Source organism: Hemitrygon akajei, chromosome 3 (assembly GCF_048418815.1).
Source record: "Hemitrygon akajei chromosome 3, sHemAka1.3, whole genome shotgun sequence".
In the NCBI taxonomy this organism is placed as follows: domain Eukaryota; kingdom Metazoa; phylum Chordata; class Chondrichthyes; order Myliobatiformes; family Dasyatidae; genus Hemitrygon; species Hemitrygon akajei.
In genome coordinates this window covers 204,993,478-205,013,755 of record NC_133126.1, presented here as the reverse complement: position 1 = coordinate 205,013,755, position 20,278 = coordinate 204,993,478, and the positions used below count along the sequence as shown (strand labels likewise).

The 20,278-nt window shown below is 47.3% G+C and overlaps 1 protein-coding gene across 1 annotated transcript in view; it reads right to left on the bottom strand.

Moving 5' to 3' along the window:
* LOC140725799 (claudin-1-like) overlaps positions 1-18,572 on the bottom strand; it is a 61,794-nt gene extending 43,222 nt beyond the window's left edge. The window contains exon 1 of the mRNA XM_073041730.1: positions 18,294-18,572. Coding sequence (XP_072897831.1) covers positions 18,294-18,516 — 223 coding nt within the window. The 5' untranslated portion in view covers positions 18,517-18,572. The remainder of the gene's footprint in view (positions 1-18,293) is intronic.
* Positions 18,573-20,278: the final 1,706 nt, after the last annotated feature.

Genomic DNA, 20,278 nt, shown 5'->3' with positions numbered 1-20,278 from the left:
CTGTCGGATAAGGTGTCTGTGTGTGTGTGTGATGGTCTATCACTCATTACTGTTGGATAAGGTGACTGTGTGTGTGTGACGGTCTATCACTCGTTACTGTTGGATAAGGTGTCTCTGTGTGTGTGATGGTCTATCACTCGTTACTGTTGGATAAGGTGTGTCTGTGTGTGTGATGGTCTATCACTCGTTACTGTTGGATAAGGTGTGTCTGTGTGTGTGATGGTCTATCACTCGTTACTGTCGGATAAGGTGTCTGTGTGTGTGTGACGGTCTATCACTCATTACTGTCGGATAAGGTGTCTGTGTGTGTGTGACGGTCTATCACTCATTACTGTTGGATAAGGTGTCTCTGTGTGTGTGACGGTTTATCACTCGTTACTGTTGGATAAGGTGTCTGTGTGTGTGTGTGTGACGGTCTATCACTTGTTACTGTTGGATAAGGTGTCTGTGTGTGTGACGGTCTATCACTCATTACTGTTGGATAAGGTGTCTGTGTGTGTGACGGTCTATCACTCGTTACTGTCGGATAAGGTGTCTGTGTGTGTGTGTGATGGTTTATCACTCGTTACTGTTGGATAAGGTGTCTGTGTGTGTGATGGTCTATTACTCGTTACTGTTGGATAAGGTGTCTGTGTGTGTGTGTGATGGTCTATTACTCGTTACTGTTGGATAAGGTGTCTGTGTGTGTGTGTGATGGTCTATCACTCGTTACTGTTGGATAAGGTGTCTGTGTGTGTGTGTGTGACGGTCTATCACTCATTACTGTTGGATAAGGTGTCTGTGTGTGTGTGACGGTCTATAACTCATTACTGTCAGATAAGGTGTCTCTGTGTGTGTGATGGACAATCACTCATTACTGTTGGATAAGGTGTCTCTGTGTGTGTGATGGACTATCACTCATTACTGTTGGATAAGGTGTCTCTGTGTGTGTGATGGTCTATCACTCGTTCCTGTTGGTAAGGTGTCTGTGTGTGATATTCTATCACTCATTACTGTCAGATAAGGTGTCTGTGTGTGTGTGACGGTCTATCACTCATTACTGTCAGATAAGGTGTCTGTGTGTGTGTGACGGTCTATCACTCATTACTGTTGGATAAGGTGTCTCTGTGTGTGTGACGGTTTATCACTCGTTAATGTCAGATAAGGTGCCTCTGTGTGTGTGATGGTCTATCACTCGTTACTGTCGGATAAGGTGTCTGTGTGTGTGTGATGGTGTATCACTCGTTACTGTCGGATAAGGTGTCTGTGTGTGTGTGATGGTCTATCACTCGTTACTGATGGATAAGGTGTCTGTGTGTGTGTGATGGTCTATCACTCGTTACTGTTGGATAAGGTGCCTCTGTGTTTGTGATGGTCTATCACTCGTTACTGTTGGATAAGGTGTGTCTGTGTGTGTGCGTGTGTGATGGTCTATCACTCGTTACTGTCAGATAAGGTGTCTGTGTGTGTGTGACGGTCTATCACTCATTACTGTTGGATAAGGTGTCTGTGTGTGTGTGTGATGGTCTATCACTCATTACTGTCAGATAAGGTGTCTGTGTGTGTGTGACGGTCTATCACTCATTACTGTTGGATAAGGTGTGTCTGTGTGTGACGGTCTATCACTCATTACTGTCAGATAAGGTGTCCGTGTGTGTGTGACGGTCTATCACTCATTACTGTCAGATAAGGTGTCCGTGTGTGTGTGATGGTCTATCACTCATTACTGTTGGATAAGGTGTCTCTGTGTGTGTGACGGTTTATCACTCGTTAATGTCAGATAAGGTGCCTCTGTGTTTGTGATGGTCTATCACTCGTTACTGTTGGATAAGGTGTCTGTGTGTGTGTGTGACGGTCTATCACTCGTTACTGTTGGATAAGGTGTCTCTGTGTGTGTGATGGTCTATCACTCGTTACTGTTGGATAAGGTGTGTCTGTGTGTGTGACGGTCTATCACTCGTTACTGTCGGATAAGCTGTCTGTGTGTGTGTGACGGTCTATCACTCGTTACTGTCGGATAAGGTGTCTGTGTGTGTGTGACGGTCTATCACTCATTACTGTTGGATAAGGTGTCTGTGTGTGTGTGTGATGGTCTATCACTCGTTACTGTTGGATAAGGTGTCTGTGTGCGTGTGTGACGGTCTATCACTCGTTACTGTCAGATAAGGTGTCTCTGTGTGTGACGGTCTATCACTCGTTACTGTTGGATACGCTGTCTGTGTGTGTGTGTGACGGTCTATCACTCGTTACTGTCGGATAAGGTGTCTGTGTGTGTGTGATGGTCTATCACTCATTACTGTTGGATAAGGTGTCTCTGTGTGTGACGGTCTATCACTCGTTACTGTTGGATAAGCTGTCTGTGTGCGTGTGTGACGGTCTATCACTTGTTACTGTCGGATAAGGTGTCTCTGTGTGTGTGATGGACTATCACTCATTACTGTTGGATAAGGTGTCTGTGTGTGTGATGGTCTATCACTCGTTACTGTTGGATAAGGTGTCTCTGTGTGTGATGGTCTATCACTCATTACTGTCGGATAAGGTGTCTGTGTGTGTGTGACGGTCTATCAGTCGTTACTGTCGGATAAGGTGTCTGTGTGTGTGTGACGGTCTATCACTCATTACTGTCAGATAAGGTGTCTCTGTGTGTGACGGTCTATCACTCGTTACTGTCGGATAAGGTGTCTGTGTGTGTGTGATGGTCTATCACTCGTTACTGTTGGATAAGGTGTCTGTGTGTGTGTGTGATGGTCTATCACTCGTTACTGTTGGATAAGGTGTCTCTGTGTGTGTGATGGTCTATCACTCGTTACTGTTGGATAAGGTGTCTGTGTGTGTGTGATGGTCTATCACTCATTACTGTTGGATAAGGTGTCTGTGTGTGTGACGGTCTATCACTCGTTACTGTTGGATAAGGTGTCTGTGTATGTGTGTGACAGTCTATCACTCGTTACTGTTGGATAAGGTGTCTCTGTGTGTGTGATGGTCTATCACTCGTTACTGTTGGATAAGGTGTCTCTGTGTGTGACGGTCTATCACTCGTTACTGTCGGATAAGGTGTCTGTGTGTGTGTGTGATGGTCTATCACTCATTACTGTTGGATAAGGTGACTGTGTGTGTGTGACGGTCTATCACTCGTTACTGTTGGATAAGGTGTCTCTGTGTGTGTGATGGTCTATCACTCGTTACTGTTGGATAAGGTGTGTCTGTGTGTGTGATGGTCTATCACTCGTTACTGTTGGATAAGGTGTGTCTGTGTGTGTGATGGTCTATCACTCGTTACTGTCGGATAAGGTGTCTGTGTGTGTGTGACGGTCTATCACTCATTACTGTCGGATAAGGTGTCTGTGTGTGTGTGACGGTCTATCACTCATTACTGTTGGATAAGGTGTCTCTGTGTGTGTGACGGTTTATCACTCGTTACTGTTGGATAAGGTGTCTGTGTGTGTGTGTGTGACGGTCTATCACTTGTTACTGTTGGATAAGGTGTCTGTGTGTGTGACGGTCTATCACTCATTACTGTTGGATAAGGTGTCTGTGTGTGTGACGGTCTATCACTCGTTACTGTCGGATAAGGTGTCTGTGTGTGTGTGTGATGGTTTATCACTCGTTACTGTTGGATAAGGTGTCTGTGTGTGTGATGGTCTATTACTCGTTACTGTTGGATAAGGTGTCTGTGTGTGTGTGTGATGGTCTATTACTCGTTACTGTTGGATAAGGTGTCTGTGTGTGTGTGTGATGGTCTATCACTCGTTACTGTTGGATAAGGTGTCTGTGTGTGTGTGTGTGACGGTCTATCACTCATTACTGTTGGATAAGGTGTCTGTGTGTGTGTGACGGTCTATCACTCATTACTGTCAGATAAGGTGTCTCTGTGTGTGTGATGGACTATCACTCATTACTGTTGGATAAGGTGTCTCTGTGTGTGTGATGGACTATCACTCATTACTGTTGGCTAAGGTGTCTCTGTGTGTGTGATGGTCTATCACTCGTTCCTGTTGGTAAGGTGTCTGTGTGTGATATTCTATCACTCATTACTGTCAGATAAGGTGTCTGTGTGTGTGTGACGGTCTATCACTCATTACTGTCAGATAAGGTGTCTGTGTGTGTGTGACGGTCTATCACTCATTACTGTTGGATAAGGTGTCTCTGTGTGTGTGACGGTTTATCACTCGTTAATGTCAGATAAGGTGCCTCTGTGTGTGTGATGGTCTATCACTCGTTACTGTCGGATAAGGTGTCTGTGTGTGTGTGATGGTCTATCACTCGTTACTGTCGGATAAGGTGTCTGTGTGTGTGTGATGGTCTATCACTCGTTACTGATGGATAAGGTGTCTGTGTGTGTGTGATGGTCTATCACTTGTTACTGTTGGATAAGGTGTGTCTGTGTGTGTGCGTGTGTGATGGTCTATCACTCGTTACTGTTGGATAAGGTGTCTGTGTGTGTGTGATGGTCTATCACTCATTACTGTTGGATAAGGTGTCTGTGTGTGTGTGATGGTCTATCACTCATTACTGTCAGATAAGGTGTCTGTGTGTGTGTGACGGTCTATCACTCATTACTGTTGGATAAGGTGTCTGTGTGTGTGTGTGATGGTCTATCACTCATTACTGTCAGATAAGGTGTCTGTGTGTGTGTGACGGTCTATCACTCATTACTGTTGGATAAGGTGTGTCTGTGTGTGACGGTCTATCACTCATTACTGTCAGATAAGGTGTCCGTGTGTGTGTGACGGTCTATCACTCATTACTGTCAGATAAGGTGTCCGTGTGTGTGTGATGGTCTATCACTCATTACTGTTGGATAAGGTGTCTCTGTGTGTGTGACGGTTTATCACTCGTTAATGTCAGATAAGGTGCCTCTGTGTTTGTGATGGTCTATCACTCGTTACTGTTGGATAAGGTGTCTGTGTGTGTGTGTGACGGTCTATCACTCGTTACTGTTGGATAAGGTGTCTCTGTGTGTGTGATGGTCTATCACTCGTTACTGTTGGATAAGGTGTGTCTGTGTGTGTGACGGTCTATCACTCGTTACTGTCGGATAAGCTGTCTGTGTGTGTGTGATGGTCTATCACTCGTTACTGATGGATAAGGTGTCTGTGTGTGTGTGATGGTCTATCACTTGTTACTGTTGGATAAGGTGTGTCTGTGTGTGTGCGTGTGTGATGGTCTATCACTCGTTACTGTTGGATAAGGTGTCTGTGTGTGTGTGATGGTCTATCACTCATTACTGTTGGATAAGGTGTCTGTGTGTGTGTGATGGTCTATCACTCATTACTGTCAGATAAGGTGTCTGTGTGTGTGTGACGGTCTATCACTCATTACTGTTGGATAAGGTGTCTGTGTGTGTGTGACGGTCTATCACTCATTACTGTCAGATAAGGTGTCTGTGTGTGTGTGACGGTCTATCACTCATTACTGTCAGATAAGGTGTCTGTGTGTGTGTGACGGTCTATCACTCGTTACTGTTGGATAAGGTGTCTGTGTGTGTGTGATGGTCTATCACTCATTACTGTCAGATAAGGTGTCTGTGTGTGTGTGACGGTCTATCACTCATTACTGTTGGATAAGGTGTCTCTGTGTGTGTGATGGTCTATCACTCGTTACTGTCAGATAAGGTGTCTGTGTGTGTGTGACGGTCTATCACTCATTACTGTTGGATAAGGTGTCTGTGTGTGTGTGACGGTCTATCACTCATTACTGTTGGATAAGGTGTGTCTGTGTGTGACGGTCTATCACTCATTACTGTCAGATAAGGTGTCCGTGTGTGTGTGACGGTCTATCACTCATTACTGTCAGATAAGGTGTCCGTGTGTGTGTGATGGTCTATCACTCATTACTGTTGGATAAGGTGTCTCTGTGTGTGTGACGGTTTATCACTCGTTAATGTCAGATAAGGTGCCTCTGTGTTTGTGATGGTCTATCACTCGTTACTGTTGGATAAGGTGTCTGTGTGTGTGTGTGACGGTCTATCACTCGTTACTGTTGGATAAGGTGTCTCTGTGTGTGTGATGGTCTATCACTCGTTACTGTTGGATAAGGTGTGTCTGTGTGTGTGACGGTCTATCACTCGTTACTGTCGGATAAGCTGTCTGTGTGTGTGTGACGGTCTATCACTCGTTACTGTCGGATAAGGTGTCTGTGTGTGTGTGACGGTCTATCACTCATTACTGTCGGATAAGGTGTCTGTGTGTGTGTGACGGTCTATCACTCATTACTGTCGGATAAGGTGTCTGTGTGTGTGTGTGATGGTCTATCACTCATTACTGTTGGATAAGGTGTCTGTCTGTGTGTGTGATGGTCTATCACTCGTTACTGTTGGATAAGGTGTCTGTGTGTGTGACGGTCTATCACTCATTACTGTTGGATAAGGTGTCTGTGTGTGTGACGGTCTATCACTCGTTACTGTCGGATAAGGTGTCTGTGTGTGTGACGGTCTATCACTCGTTACTGTCGGATAAGGTGTCTGTGTGTGATGGTCTATCACTCGTTACTGTCGGATAAGGTGTCTGTGTGTGTGTGATGGTCTATCACTCATTACTGTTGGATAAGGTGACTGTGTGTGTGTGACGGTCTATCACTCGTTACTGTTGGATAAGGTGTCTGTGTGTGTGTGTGATGGTCTATCACTCGTTACTGTTGGATAAGGTGTCTCTGTGTGTGTGATGGTCTATCACTCGTTACTGTTGGATAAGGTGTGTCTGTGTGTGTGATGGTCTATCACTCATTACTGTTGGATAAGGTGTCTGTGTGTGTGACGGTCTATCACTTGTTACTGTTGGATAAGGTGTCTGTGTGTGTGATGGTCTATCACTCGTTACTGTTGGATAAGGTGTCTGTGTGTGTGTGTGATGGTCTATCACTCGTTACTGTCGGATAAGGTGTCTGTGTGTGTGTGACGGTCTATCACTCGTTACTGTTGGATAAGGTGTCTGTGTGTGATGGTCTAACACTCGTTACTGTTGGATAAGGTGTCTGTGTATGTGTGTGACAGTCTATCACTCGTTACTGTTGGATAAGGTGTCTCTGTGTGTGTGTGTGTGACGGTCTAACACTCGTTACTGTTGGATAAGGTGACTGTGTGTGTGTGACGGTCTATCAGTCGTTACTGTTGGATAAGGTGTCTCTGTGTGTGTGTGTGTGACGGTCTATCACTCGTTACTGTTGGATAAGGTGTCTGTGTGTGTGACGGTCTATCACTCGTTACTGTTGGATAAGGTGTCTCTCTGTGTGTGTGTGTGACGGTCTAACACTCGTTACTGTTGGATAAGGTGACTGTGTGTGTGTGACGGTCTATCAGTCGTTACTGTTGGATAAGGTGTCTCTGTGTGTGTGTGTGTGACGGTCTATCACTCGTTACTGTTGGATAAGGTGTGTCTGTGTGTGTGACGGTCTATCACTCGTTACTGTTGGATAAGGTGTCTGTGTGTGTGACGGTCTATCACTCGTTACTGTTGGATAAGGTGTCTGTGTGTGTGACGGTCTATCACTCGTTACTGTTGGATAAGGTGTCTGTGTGTGTGTGTGACGGTCTATCACTCGTTACTGTCGGATAAGCTGTCTGTGCGTGTGTGTGTGATGGTCTATCACTCGTTACTGTTGGATAAGGTGTCTGTGTGTGTGTGACGGTCTATCAGTCGTTACTGTCGGATAAGGTGTCTCTGTGTGTGACGGTCTATCACTCGTTACTGTTGGATAAGGTGTCTGTGTGTGTGATGGTCTATCACTCGTTACTGTCGGATAAGGTGTCTGTGTGTGTGTGTGATGGTCTATCACTCATTACTGTTGGATAAGGTGTCTGTGTGTGTGTGTGATGGTCTATCACTCGTTACTGTTGGATAAGGTGTCTGTGTGCGTGTGTGACGGTCTATCACTCGTTACTGTCAGATAAGGTGTCTCTGTGTGTGACGGTCTATCACTCGTTACTGTTGGATAAGCTGTCTGTGTGTGTGTGTGACGGTCTATCACTCGTTACTGTCGGATAAGGTGTCTGTGTGTGTGTGATGGTCTATCACTCATTACTGTTGGATAAGGTGTCTCTGTGTGTGACGGTCTATCACTCGTTACTGTTGGATAAGCTGTCTGTGTGCGTGTGTGACGGTCTATCACTTGTTACTGTCGGATAAGGTGTCTCTGTGTGTGTGATGGACTATCACTCATTACTGTTGGATAAGGTGTCTGTGTGTGTGATGGTCTATCACTCGTTACTGTTGGATAAGGTGTCTCTGTGTGTGATGGTCTATCACTCATTACTGTCGGATAAGGTGTCTGTGTGTGTGTGACGGTCTATCAGTCGTTACTGTCGGATAAGGTGTCTGTGTGTGTGTGACGGTCTATCACTCATTACTGTCAGATAAGGTGTCTCTGTGTGTGACGGTCTATCACTCGTTACTGTCGGATAAGGTGTCTGTGTGTGTGTGATGGTCTATCACTCGTTACTGTTGGATAAGGTGTCTGTGTGTGTGTGTGATGGTCTATCACTCGTTACTGTTGGATAAGGTGTCTCTGTGTGTGTGATGGTCTATCACTCGTTACTGTTGGATAAGGTGTCTGTGTGTGTGATGGTCTATCACTCATTACTGTTGGATAAGGTGTCTGTGTGTGTGACGGTCTATCACTCGTTACTGTTGGATAAGGTGTCTGTGTATGTGTGTGACAGTCTATCACTCGTTACTGTTGGATAAGGTGTCTCTGTGTGTGTGATGGTCTATCACTCGTTACTGTTGGATAAGGTGTCTCTGTGTGTGACGGTCTATCACTCGTTACTGTCGGATAAGGTGTCTGTGTGTGTGTGTGATGGTCTATCACTCATTACTGTTGGATAAGGTGACTGTGTGTGTGTGACGGTCTATCACTCGTTACTGTTGGATAAGGTGTCTCTGTGTGTGTGATGGTCTATCACTCGTTACTGTTGGATAAGGTGTGTCTGTGTGTGTGATGGTCTATCACTCGTTACTGTTGGATAAGGTGTGTCTGTGTGTGTGATGGTCTATCACTCGTTACTGTCGGATAAGGTGTCTGTGTGTGTGTGACGGTCTATCACTCATTACTGTCGGATAAGGTGTCTGTGTGTGTGTGACGGTCTATCACTCATTACTGTTGGATAAGGTGTCTCTGTGTGTGTGACGGTTTATCACTCGTTACTGTTGGATAAGGTGTCTGTGTGTGTGTGTGTGACGGTCTATCACTTGTTACTGTTGGATAAGGTGTCTGTGTGTGTGACGGTCTATCACTCATTACTGTTGGATAAGGTGTCTGTGTGTGTGACGGTCTATCACTCGTTACTGTCGGATAAGGTGTCTGTGTGTGTGTGTGATGGTTTATCACTCGTTACTGTTGGATAAGGTGTCTGTGTGTGTGATGGTCTATTACTCGTTACTGTTGGATAAGGTGTCTGTGTGTGTGTGTGATGGTCTATTACTCGTTACTGTTGGATAAGGTGTCTGTGTGTGTGTGTGATGGTCTATCACTCGTTACTGTTGGATAAGGTGTCTGTGTGTGTGTGTGTGACGGTCTATCACTCATTACTGTTGGATAAGGTGTCTGTGTGTGTGTGACGGTCTATCACTCATTACTGTCAGATAAGGTGTCTCTGTGTGTGTGATGGACTATCACTCATTACTGTTGGATAAGGTGTCTCTGTGTGTGTGATGGACTATCACTCATTACTGTTGGCTAAGGTGTCTCTGTGTGTGTGATGGTCTATCACTCGTTCCTGTTGGTAAGGTGTCTGTGTGTGATATTCTATCACTCATTACTGTCAGATAAGGTGTCTGTGTGTGTGTGACGGTCTATCACTCATTACTGTCAGATAAGGTGTCTGTGTGTGTGTGACGGTCTATCACTCATTACTGTTGGATAAGGTGTCTCTGTGTGTGTGACGGTTTATCACTCGTTAATGTCAGATAAGGTGCCTCTGTGTGTGTGATGGTCTATCACTCGTTACTGTCGGATAAGGTGTCTGTGTGTGTGTGATGGTCTATCACTCGTTACTGTCGGATAAGGTGTCTGTGTGTGTGTGATGGTCTATCACTCGTTACTGATGGATAAGGTGTCTGTGTGTGTGTGATGGTCTATCACTTGTTACTGTTGGATAAGGTGTGTCTGTGTGTGTGCGTGTGTGATGGTCTATCACTCGTTACTGTTGGATAAGGTGTCTGTGTGTGTGTGATGGTCTATCACTCATTACTGTTGGATAAGGTGTCTGTGTGTGTGTGATGGTCTATCACTCATTACTGTCAGATAAGGTGTCTGTGTGTGTGTGTGATGGTCTATCACTCATTACTGTTGGATAAGGTGTGTCTGTGTGTGACGGTCTATCACTCATTACTGTCAGATAAGGTGTCCGTGTGTGTGTGACGGTCTATCACTCATTACTGTCAGATAAGGTGTCCGTGTGTGTGTGATGGTCTATCACTCATTACTGTTGGATAAGGTGTCTCTGTGTGTGTGACGGTTTATCACTCGTTAATGTCAGATAAGGTGCCTCTGTGTTTGTGATGGTCTATCACTCGTTACTGTTGGATAAGGTGTCTGTGTGTGTGTGTGACGGTCTATCACTCGTTACTGTTGGATAAGGTGTCTCTGTGTGTGTGATGGTCTATCACTCGTTACTGTTGGATAAGGTGTGTCTGTGTGTGTGACGGTCTATCACTCGTTACTGTCGGATAAGCTGTCTGTGTGTGTGTGATGGTCTATCACTCGTTACTGATGGATAAGGTGTCTGTGTGTGTGTGATGGTCTATCACTTGTTACTGTTGGATAAGGTGTGTCTGTGTGTGTGCGTGTGTGATGGTCTATCACTCGTTACTGTTGGATAAGGTGTCTCTGTGTGTGTGATGGTCTATCACTCGTTACTGTTGGATAAGGTGTCTGTGTGTGTGTGTGATGGTCTATCACTCGTTACTGTTGGATAAGGTGTCTGTGTGTGTGTGATGGTCTATCACTCATTACTGTTGGATAAGGTGTCTGTGTGTGTGTGATGGTCTATCACTCATTACTGTCAGATAAGGTGTCTGTGTGTGTGTGACGGTCTATCACTCATTACTGTTGGATAAGGTGTCTGTGTGTGTGTGTGATGGTCTATCACTCATTACTGTCAGATAAGGTGTCTGTGTGTGTGTGACGGTCTATCACTCATTACTGTTGGATAAGGTGTCCGTGTGTGTGTGACGGTCTATCACTCATTACTGTCAGATAAGGTGTCCGTGTGTGTGTGATGGTCTATCACTCATTACTGTTGGATAAGGTGTCTCTGTGTGTGTGACGGTTTATCACTCGTTAATGTCAGATAAGGTGCCTCTGTGTTTGTGATGGTCTATCACTCGTTACTGTTGGATAAGGTGTCTGTGTGTGTGTGTGACGGTCTATCACTCGTTACTGTTGGATAAGGTGTCTCTGTGTGTGTGATGGTCTATCACTCGTTACTGTTGGATAAGGTGTGTCTGTGTGTGTGACGGTCTATCACTCGTTACTGTCGGATAAGCTGTCTGTGTGTGTGTGACGGTCTATCACTCGTTACTGTCGGATAAGGTGTCTGTGTGTGTGTGACGGTCTATCACTCATTACTGTCGGATAAGGTGTCTGTGTGTGTGTGACGGTCTATCACTCATTACTGTCGGATAAGGTGTCTGTGTGTGTGTGTGATGGTCTATCACTCATTACTGTTGGATAAGGTGTCTGTCTGTGTGTGTGATGGTCTATCACTCGTTACTGTTGGATAAGGTGTCTGTGTGTGTGACGGTCTATCACTCATTACTGTTGGATAAGGTGTCTGTGTGTGTGACGGTCTATCACTCGTTACTGTCGGATAAGGTGTCTGTGTGTGTGACGGTCTATCACTCGTTACTGTCGGATAAGGTGTCTGTGTGTGATGGTCTATCACTCGTTACTGTCGGATAAGGTGTCTGTGTGTGTGTGATGGTCTATCACTCATTACTGTTGGATAAGGTGACTGTGTGTGTGTGACGGTCTATCACTCGTTACTGTTGGATAAGGTGTCTGTGTGTGTGTGTGATGGTCTATCACTCGTTACTGTTGGATAAGGTGTCTCTGTGTGTGTGATGGTCTATCACTCGTTACTGTTGGATAAGGTGTGTCTGTGTGTGTGATGGTCTATCACTCATTACTGTTGGATAAGGTGTCTGTGTGTGTGACGGTCTATCACTTGTTACTGTTGGATAAGGTGTCTGTGTGTGTGATGGTCTATCACTCGTTACTGTTGGATAAGGTGTCTGTGTGTGTGTGTGATGGTCTATCACTCGTTACTGTCGGATAAGGTGTCTGTGTGTGTGTGACAGTCTATCACTCGTTACTGTTGGATAAGGTGTCTGTGTGTGATGGTCTAACACTCGTTACTGTTGGATAAGGTGTCTGTGTATGTGTGTGACAGTCTATCACTCGTTACTGTTGGATAAGGTGTCTCTGTGTGTGTGTGTGTGACGGTCTAACACTCGTTACTGTTGGATAAGGTGACTGTGTGTGTGTGACGGTCTATCAGTCGTTACTGTTGGATAAGGTGTCTCTGTGTGTGTGTGTGTGACGGTCTATCACTCGTTACTGTTGGATAAGGTGTCTGTGTGTGTGACGGTCTATCACTCGTTACTGTTGGATAAGGTGTCTCTCTGTGTGTGTGTGTGACGGTCTAACACTCGTTACTGTTGGATAAGGTGACTGTGTGTGTGTGACGGTCTATCAGTCGTTACTGTTGGATAAGGTGTCTCTGTGTGTGTGTGTGTGACGGTCTATCACTCGTTACTGTTGGATAAGGTGTGTCTGTGTGTGTGACGGTCTATCACTCGTTACTGTTGGATAAGGTGTCTGTGTGTGTGACGGTCTATCACTCGTTACTGTTGGATAAGGTGTCTGTGTGTGTGACCGTCTATCACTCGTTACTGTTGGATAAGGTGTCTGTGTGTGTGTGTGACGGTCTATCACTCGTTACTGTCGGATAAGCTGTCTGTGCGTGTGTGTGTGATGGTCTATCACTCGTTACTGTTGGATAAGGTGTCTGTGTGTGTGTGACGGTCTATCAGTCGTTACTGTCGGATAAGGTGTCTCTGTGTGTGACGGTCTATCACTCGTTACTGTTGGATAAGGTGTCTGTGTGTGTGATGGTCTATCACTCGTTACTGTCGGATAAGGTGTCTGTGTGTGTGTGTGATGGTCTATCACTCATTACTGTTGGATAAGGTGACTGTGTGTGTGTGACGGTCTATCACTCGTTACTGTTGGATAAGGTGTCTGTGTGTGTGTGTGATGGTCTATCACTCGTTACTGTTGGATAAGGTGTCTCTGTGTGTGTGATGGTCTATCACTCGTTACTGTCGGATAAGCTGTCTGTGTGTGTGTGTGTGACGGTCTATCACTCATTACTGTCGGATAAGGTGTCTGTGTGTGTGTGACGGTCTATCACTCATTACTGTTGGATAAGGTGTCTCTGTGTGTGTGACGGTTTATCACTCGTTACTGTCGGATAAGGTGTCTCTGTGTGTGTGACGGTCTATCACTCGTTACTGTTGGATAAGGTGTCTGTGTGTGTGTGTGATGGTCTATCACTCGTTACTGTCGGATAAGGTGTCTGTGTGTGTGTGTGTGTGACGGTCTATCACTCATTACTGTTGGATAAGGTGTCTGTGTGTGTGTGACGGTCTATCACTCATTACTGTCAGATAAGGTGTCTCTGTGTGTGTGATGGACTATCACTCATTACTGTTGGATAAGGTGTCTCTGTGTGTGTGATGGACTATCACTCATTACTGTTGGATAAGGTGTCTCTGTGTGTGTGATGGTCTATCACTCATTACTGTTGGATAAGGTGTCTCTGTGTGTGTGACGGTCTATCACTCGTTCCTGTTGGTAAGGTGTCTGTGTGTGATATTCTATCACTCATTACTGTCAGATAAGGTGTCTGTGTGTGTGTGACGGTCTATCACTCATTACTGTCAGATAAGGTGTCTGTGTGTGTGTGACGGTCTATCACTCATTACTGTTGGATAAGGTGTCTCTGTGTGTGTGACGGTTTATCACTCGTTAATGTCAGATAAGGTGCCTCTGTGTGTGTGATGGTCTATCACTCGTTACTGTCGGATAAGGTGTCTGTGTGTGTGTGATGGTCTATCACTCGTTACTGTCGGATAAGGTGTCTGTGTGTGTGTGATGGTCTATCACTCGTTACTGATGGATAAGGTGTCTGTGTGTGTGTGATGGTCTATCACTTGTTACTGTTGGATAAGGTGTGTCTGTGTGTGTGTGTGATGGTCTATCACTCGTTACTGTTGGATAAGGTGTGTCTGTGTGTGTGATGGTCTATCACTCGTTACTGTTGGATAAGGTGCCTCTGTGTTTGTGATGGTCTATCACTCGTTACTGTTGGATAAGGTGTGTCTGTGTGTGTGCGTGTGTGATGGTCTATCACTCGTTACTGTTGGATAAGGTGTCTGTGTGTGTGTGATGGTCTATCACTCATTACTGTCAGATAAGGTGTCTGTGTGTGTGTGACGGTCTATCACTCATTACTGTTGGATAAGGTGTGTCTGTGTGTGACGGTCCAGCACTCATTACTGTCAGATAAGGTGTCCGTGTGTGTGTGACGGTCTATCACTCATTACTGTCAGATAAGGTGTCCGTGTGTGTGTGATGGTCTATCACTCATTACTGTTGGATAAGGTGTCTCTGTGTGTGTGACGGTTTATCACTCGTTAATGTCAGATAAGGTGCCTCTGTGTTTGTGATGGTCTATCACTCGTTACTGTTGGATAAGGTGTCTGTGTGTGTGTGATGGTCTATGACTCATTTCTGTTGGATAAAGTGTGTCTGTGTGTGTGTGTGACGGTCTATCACTCATTACTGTCAGATAAGGTGTCTGTGTGTGTGTGACGGTCTATCACTTGTTACTGTCAATAGACAATAGGTGCAGGAGGAAGCCATTCGTCCCTTCTGGGCAGCACCGCCATTCACTGTGATCATGGCTGATCATACACAATCAGTACCCCGTTCCTGCCCTCTCTGCATATCCCTTGACCCCGCTATCTAACTCTCTCTTGAATGCATCCAGAGATGAGTTCCTCCAGCGGTTTGTTACAGTGAAAAGGTTGTCCATTTTGTTCATACAAATCAGATCATTATTCATTATTTATGCTGCATCTGATGCAGCATTAAAAACAATAAGATAAAGAACACAGTAAGTGTAAAATCGATCGCATAAAACACAATGTACAAGTAAGTGTTGTGTGTGGCCGCGTGTACGTCAGATCAACATTCAACTGTACTCCTGTACACTGTAATCCTGTACACTGTAATCCTGATACTGTAATCCTGTATAATGTACTCCTGTATACTGTACTCCTGTACACTGTACTCCTGTACACTGTAATCCTGTACACTGTAATCCTGATACTGTAATCCTGTATAATGTACTCCTGTATACTGTACTCCTGTATACTGTTCTCCTGTACACTGTACTCCTGTATACTGTAACCCTGCATACTGTACTCCTGTATACTGTACTCCTGTACACTGTAATCCTGTACACTGTAATCCTGATACTGTAATCCTGTATAATGTACTCCTGTATACTGTACTCCTGTATACTGTACTCCTGTACACTGTAATCCTGTACACTGTAATCCTGATACTGTAATCCTGTATAATGTACTCCTGTATACTGTACTCCTGTATACTGTACTCCTGTACACTGTACTCCTGTAGACTGTAACCCTGCATACTGTACTCCTGTATACTGTACTCCTGTACACTGTAATCCTGTACACTGCCAAACATCAGATCAACATTCAACTGTACTCCTGTACACTGTAATCCTGTACACTGTAATCCTGATACTGTACTCCTGTACACTGTAATCCTGTATACTGTACTCCTGTATACTGTACTCCTGTACACTGTAATCCTGTATACTGTACTCCTGTATACTGTACTCCTGTACACTGTAATCCTGTACACTGCCAAACATCAGATCAACATTCAATTGTACTCCTGTACACTGTACTCCTGTATACTGCCAAACTAAACAACGTCCTTTGGACCAAGTTGCAAAACACAGTGCTATGTGAATTATCACACACATGACAGATCCAGTAATATTACCTCAAATAAATTTACAAATAATAAGGTGCATTTACATGACAAGTTTAAAGGTAAACAGTATGACGTTGCTGGCTCTTCCTGTGTAATGAGAACTGGGTGGTGACAGGGACTTCAGTAGATTCACCGCCTGGGGGAAGAAGCTCTTTCTCAGTCTAACAGTTTAGTACCTCCCGCTGGTAGGAGGTCAAAGAGATTGTTGGACGATGGGAGAGATCATGGGCTATTAAATACTAAGGACCGTGCGCTCCTGGTAAGCATCTTGATGGATTCTCTCGGCTGCCTTTGCAGGGAGTTGCGGTTAGATGCCTTGCATTTGTGGTAGCAGACGGTGATGACACGGGGGAGAGTATGAAGGGTGCACGGAGAGGAACGGCTGATGTGGATGCAGACGGGGCGTGGTGGTGTGTGGTTGTTTAATGGGCGGATATATTGATCAGCCTGATAGATTCGGCGCATTGAGGTAGAATTGTGTTACAGCCTGCATGCCCAGCTCTCAGCGGACCGGGGTCCTGTCCTCTCCCACTACCCCTGCTGCCGATATTATCCACCATCCTCATCAAACCCGCCCCCTCCCCCAGAGATTCCACTGTCCTCTTCAACTCTCCAGCCACATTTTGTGTTAAGATCCACAGCAGTTGCAGAAACTGTTGGATGAGGCTGGGAGAGCCGGCGCTGGGGCTCCCGTTCGCCGGTGGGTTTCGGAGAGTGTCTCCCCACCAGCGACTGCCGGTCGCCCCCGGGAACCGCAGCCCTCTGGAGGCTTCCCCTCCACCCCGGGTCCCAGACACACAGGGTGTGGTTGTTTAGCCCGGCATGGTGTGGGTAGAGCGTACAGGGAGCGTTCTGGGGCGATGGGAAGCCGTCACTTGGAGACTCCAGTACTAGGGATCCGGAATCCCAGGACCCAAATCTGGGGAGCCGCCCTATCCCTCATCTCCGTGGCACCCCAAACCCTTCCATTCGGGACACGGACACCCTGGAGCAGCCTCTTAACTCTCCCCTGGACTGAGATATCCCTTCCCCTCCAAGTGCCTGGGACGTTCCCATTCCTTCACCTCGGCAGCTGGACTCGTCCGAGGCGCCGATCCCCGGGGTCTCGGACCGGGACCTGTCCAGGAAACATCCCTCCTCTCCCGGAGTGCACCCCAACCCCCACTCTCCCCGGGACCACAACGCCTGGACGCTCCCTTCCCTCCTCTCCCGGAGTGCACCCCCCCCCACTCTCCCCGGGACCACAACGCCTGGACGCTCCCTTCCCTCCTCTCCCGGAGTGCACCCCACCCCCCCCCCACTCTCCCCGGGACCACAACGCCTGGACGCTCCCTTCCCTCCTCTCCCAGAGTGCACCCCCCCCCCCTCCACTCTCCCCGGGACCACAACGCCTGGACGCTCCCTTCCCTCCTCTCCCGGAGTGCACCCCCCCCCCACTCTCCCCGGGACCACAACGCCTGGACGCTCCCTTCCCTCCTCTCCCGGAGTGCTCCCCTCCCACTCTCCCCGGGACCACAACGCCTGGACGCTCCCTTCCCTCCTCTCCCGGCGTGCACCCCACCCCACTCTCCCCGGGACCACAACGCCTGGACGCTCCCTTCCCTCCTCTCCCGGCGTGCACCCCACCCCACTCTCCCCGGGACCACAACGCCTGGACGCTCCCTTCCCTCCTCTCCCGGCGTGCACCCCACCCCACTCTCCCCGGGACCACAACGCCTGGACGCTCCCTTCCCTCCTCTCCCAGAGTGCACCCCCCCCCCACTCTCCCCGGGACCACAACGCCTGGACGCTCCCTTCCCTCCTCTCCCAGAGTGCACCCCCCCCCCACTCTCCCCGGGACCACAACGCCTGGACGCTCCCTTCCCTCCTCTCCCGGAGTGCACCCCACCCCCCTCCACTCTCCCCGGGACCACAACGCCTGGACGCTCCCTTCCCTCCTCTCCCGGAGTGCACCCCCCCCACTCTCCCCGGGACCACAACGCCTGGACGCTCCCTTCCCTCCTCTCCCGGAGTGCACCCCACCCCCCTCCACTCTCCCCGGGACCACAACGCCTGGACGCTCCCTTCCCTCCTCTCTCAGAGTGCACCCCCCCCCCTCCACTCTCCTCGGGACCACAACGCCTGGACGCTCCCTTCCCTCCTCTCCTGGGACTGGCACCAGTCCGGGAATACCCACCCCCCATCCCCGAGACGCCGACAGCCGGAGACCACCCCGTACTCACGATTAAGCTGCAACATGGAATCGTAGACCTTGCACTGGATCTGCCCGGTGCTCTGCGCCACGCACGACATCCAAAGCCCTTCGTATATCGCCTGGGCCGTGACGATGTTGTCGCCGGCGTAGGACGAGGTCCTCCATTGAGGGAGCGACGTGCTAGTGATTACCGCCACCCAGCCGATGAAGGCCAGTGCGAAGCCCAACAGCTGGAAGCCCACGTTCGCCATAACTCAACCGTGTATCTGGTGCGGAGTGAGGCGAGCGAGCCGAGGAGCCTGCCCCTCCCTCTCCTCCCCCCGCCCACGTTTTGCATGTGCGCGGCACAAGTGATCGAGCAGGTACAGGCAGAACTGATGGTTTCTTGCATATCTACCTGCACTGATGGTTCAGACGATTCGTGACAGGTCGTTCAGGGGTTCTCTTTCTGTCCCGATGTTTCGGGTGACTACTGAGAGAAGTTTATCAAAGTATTAGTATTCACATCTGAGACGGAGGCGACCATTATATCCCGGCAATGGTTTGAAGATGTACTTGTGTGCTCCAATTCTTTCTCGGTTTTGACATCTATTAAAATAGGGATGTCAAATTGTAGGCCAGACATTGTTAGTGAGACTGGACGACATCTGATGAGGCTGCAGGGTCTGTGCCTGTGGAAACATTTCTCATGGTCCCTGCGCACGTCGGGGTTGAAGGAAGCGAGATGGCAGACATTCTGTACAAGGAAGGATATAAATGTAGTGGTGCCATTTCATAACGGGAGATGAAAGACATAATGAAAAAGTCCATTCCATCACCGTGACAACAACGCTGGGATAAGGAAAAGGAAGTTTGGCATTTATATAAAATTCAGAGGATGATGGGAACTCGTCTGGTAGATGGGTAGAAAAGGAAGGAAGTTATATTGCAGAAGGATAGTTCAGAATTAAAGTGCACGATACGGGTATTTGTAGAGGGTGCTGGTTTCAAGGAAGGGTACCGCATACGCTGTTTGAATGCTGTTCCTATGAGGTGCAAAGGGACAGACACCGTTTAACGTGGATAGTTAGATCCAATATCATTGACTTTCTGAAAGGCATTAGACTTTTTGATATTATGCGATTTCTTTGTGGAGAATTTAGTGGGTATACTTCCGGCCTTTTTGCTCCACACTCCAACTCAGTAGGTCATGATAATGTACCTAATGTTGGTATCCCATTCGCCACTAAATGTTAAACGTAGAGCACCTTACAAGCCAACCAGACCCCCCCCCCCCCCCACACACACACACACACATACAAATTCAGCAAACCCTTTCCCCTCCCTGGCCCTAATCCGGAGCTCAAAGCCCAACGCGGTCATCCCCCACCCTCCTAAATCCTCAGACACAGCCCACCCGAAGTCCAAGTCCACGTGTGCACAGGCCAAATGAAACCCCAGCGGCAGCCTCACAGGCGTAGAAAATTAGTTACGCAGCGTTCACGAAAAACCTTTAAATTCGACACAATGTTTACAGCGAAGAGATCAAAGTTACTCAGCAGCATGTGGCCGTTGGCTGAAGAAGCGGTTGGTTGAAAGAGGAGCTGTCCCTGAATTTGGTGATGGGCGCTAACATCGAGGTTATCTTCACAACGCGATGCCTCAGAAAGGAAGCATCTGCCATTAAGGACTCCGGCGCTCAGGACATGCTGCCTTCCCGCTTCTACCATCAAGGAGGAGGTACACGTGAACCATTCCTACCCAACGCCATCAGATTTCTGAATGGACAATGAACCCATGAGCACCACCTCACCATTTTGCCCTTTTTGCACGACTTTTTAGCTTAATTTTTAAAATATATTTTAGTGTAATTTATAGTTTTTTTTACTATGTATTGCAGTCACAAAACAACAAATTCAAGACATTTGTAGTGATATGGGACTGACTCTGATGCAGATTCCGGCACGACTCAGCCAGCTGTCCTATCTCACTCCTGTATGCTGACTCACCACACCTCCCAGTTTGCCCAGCGTG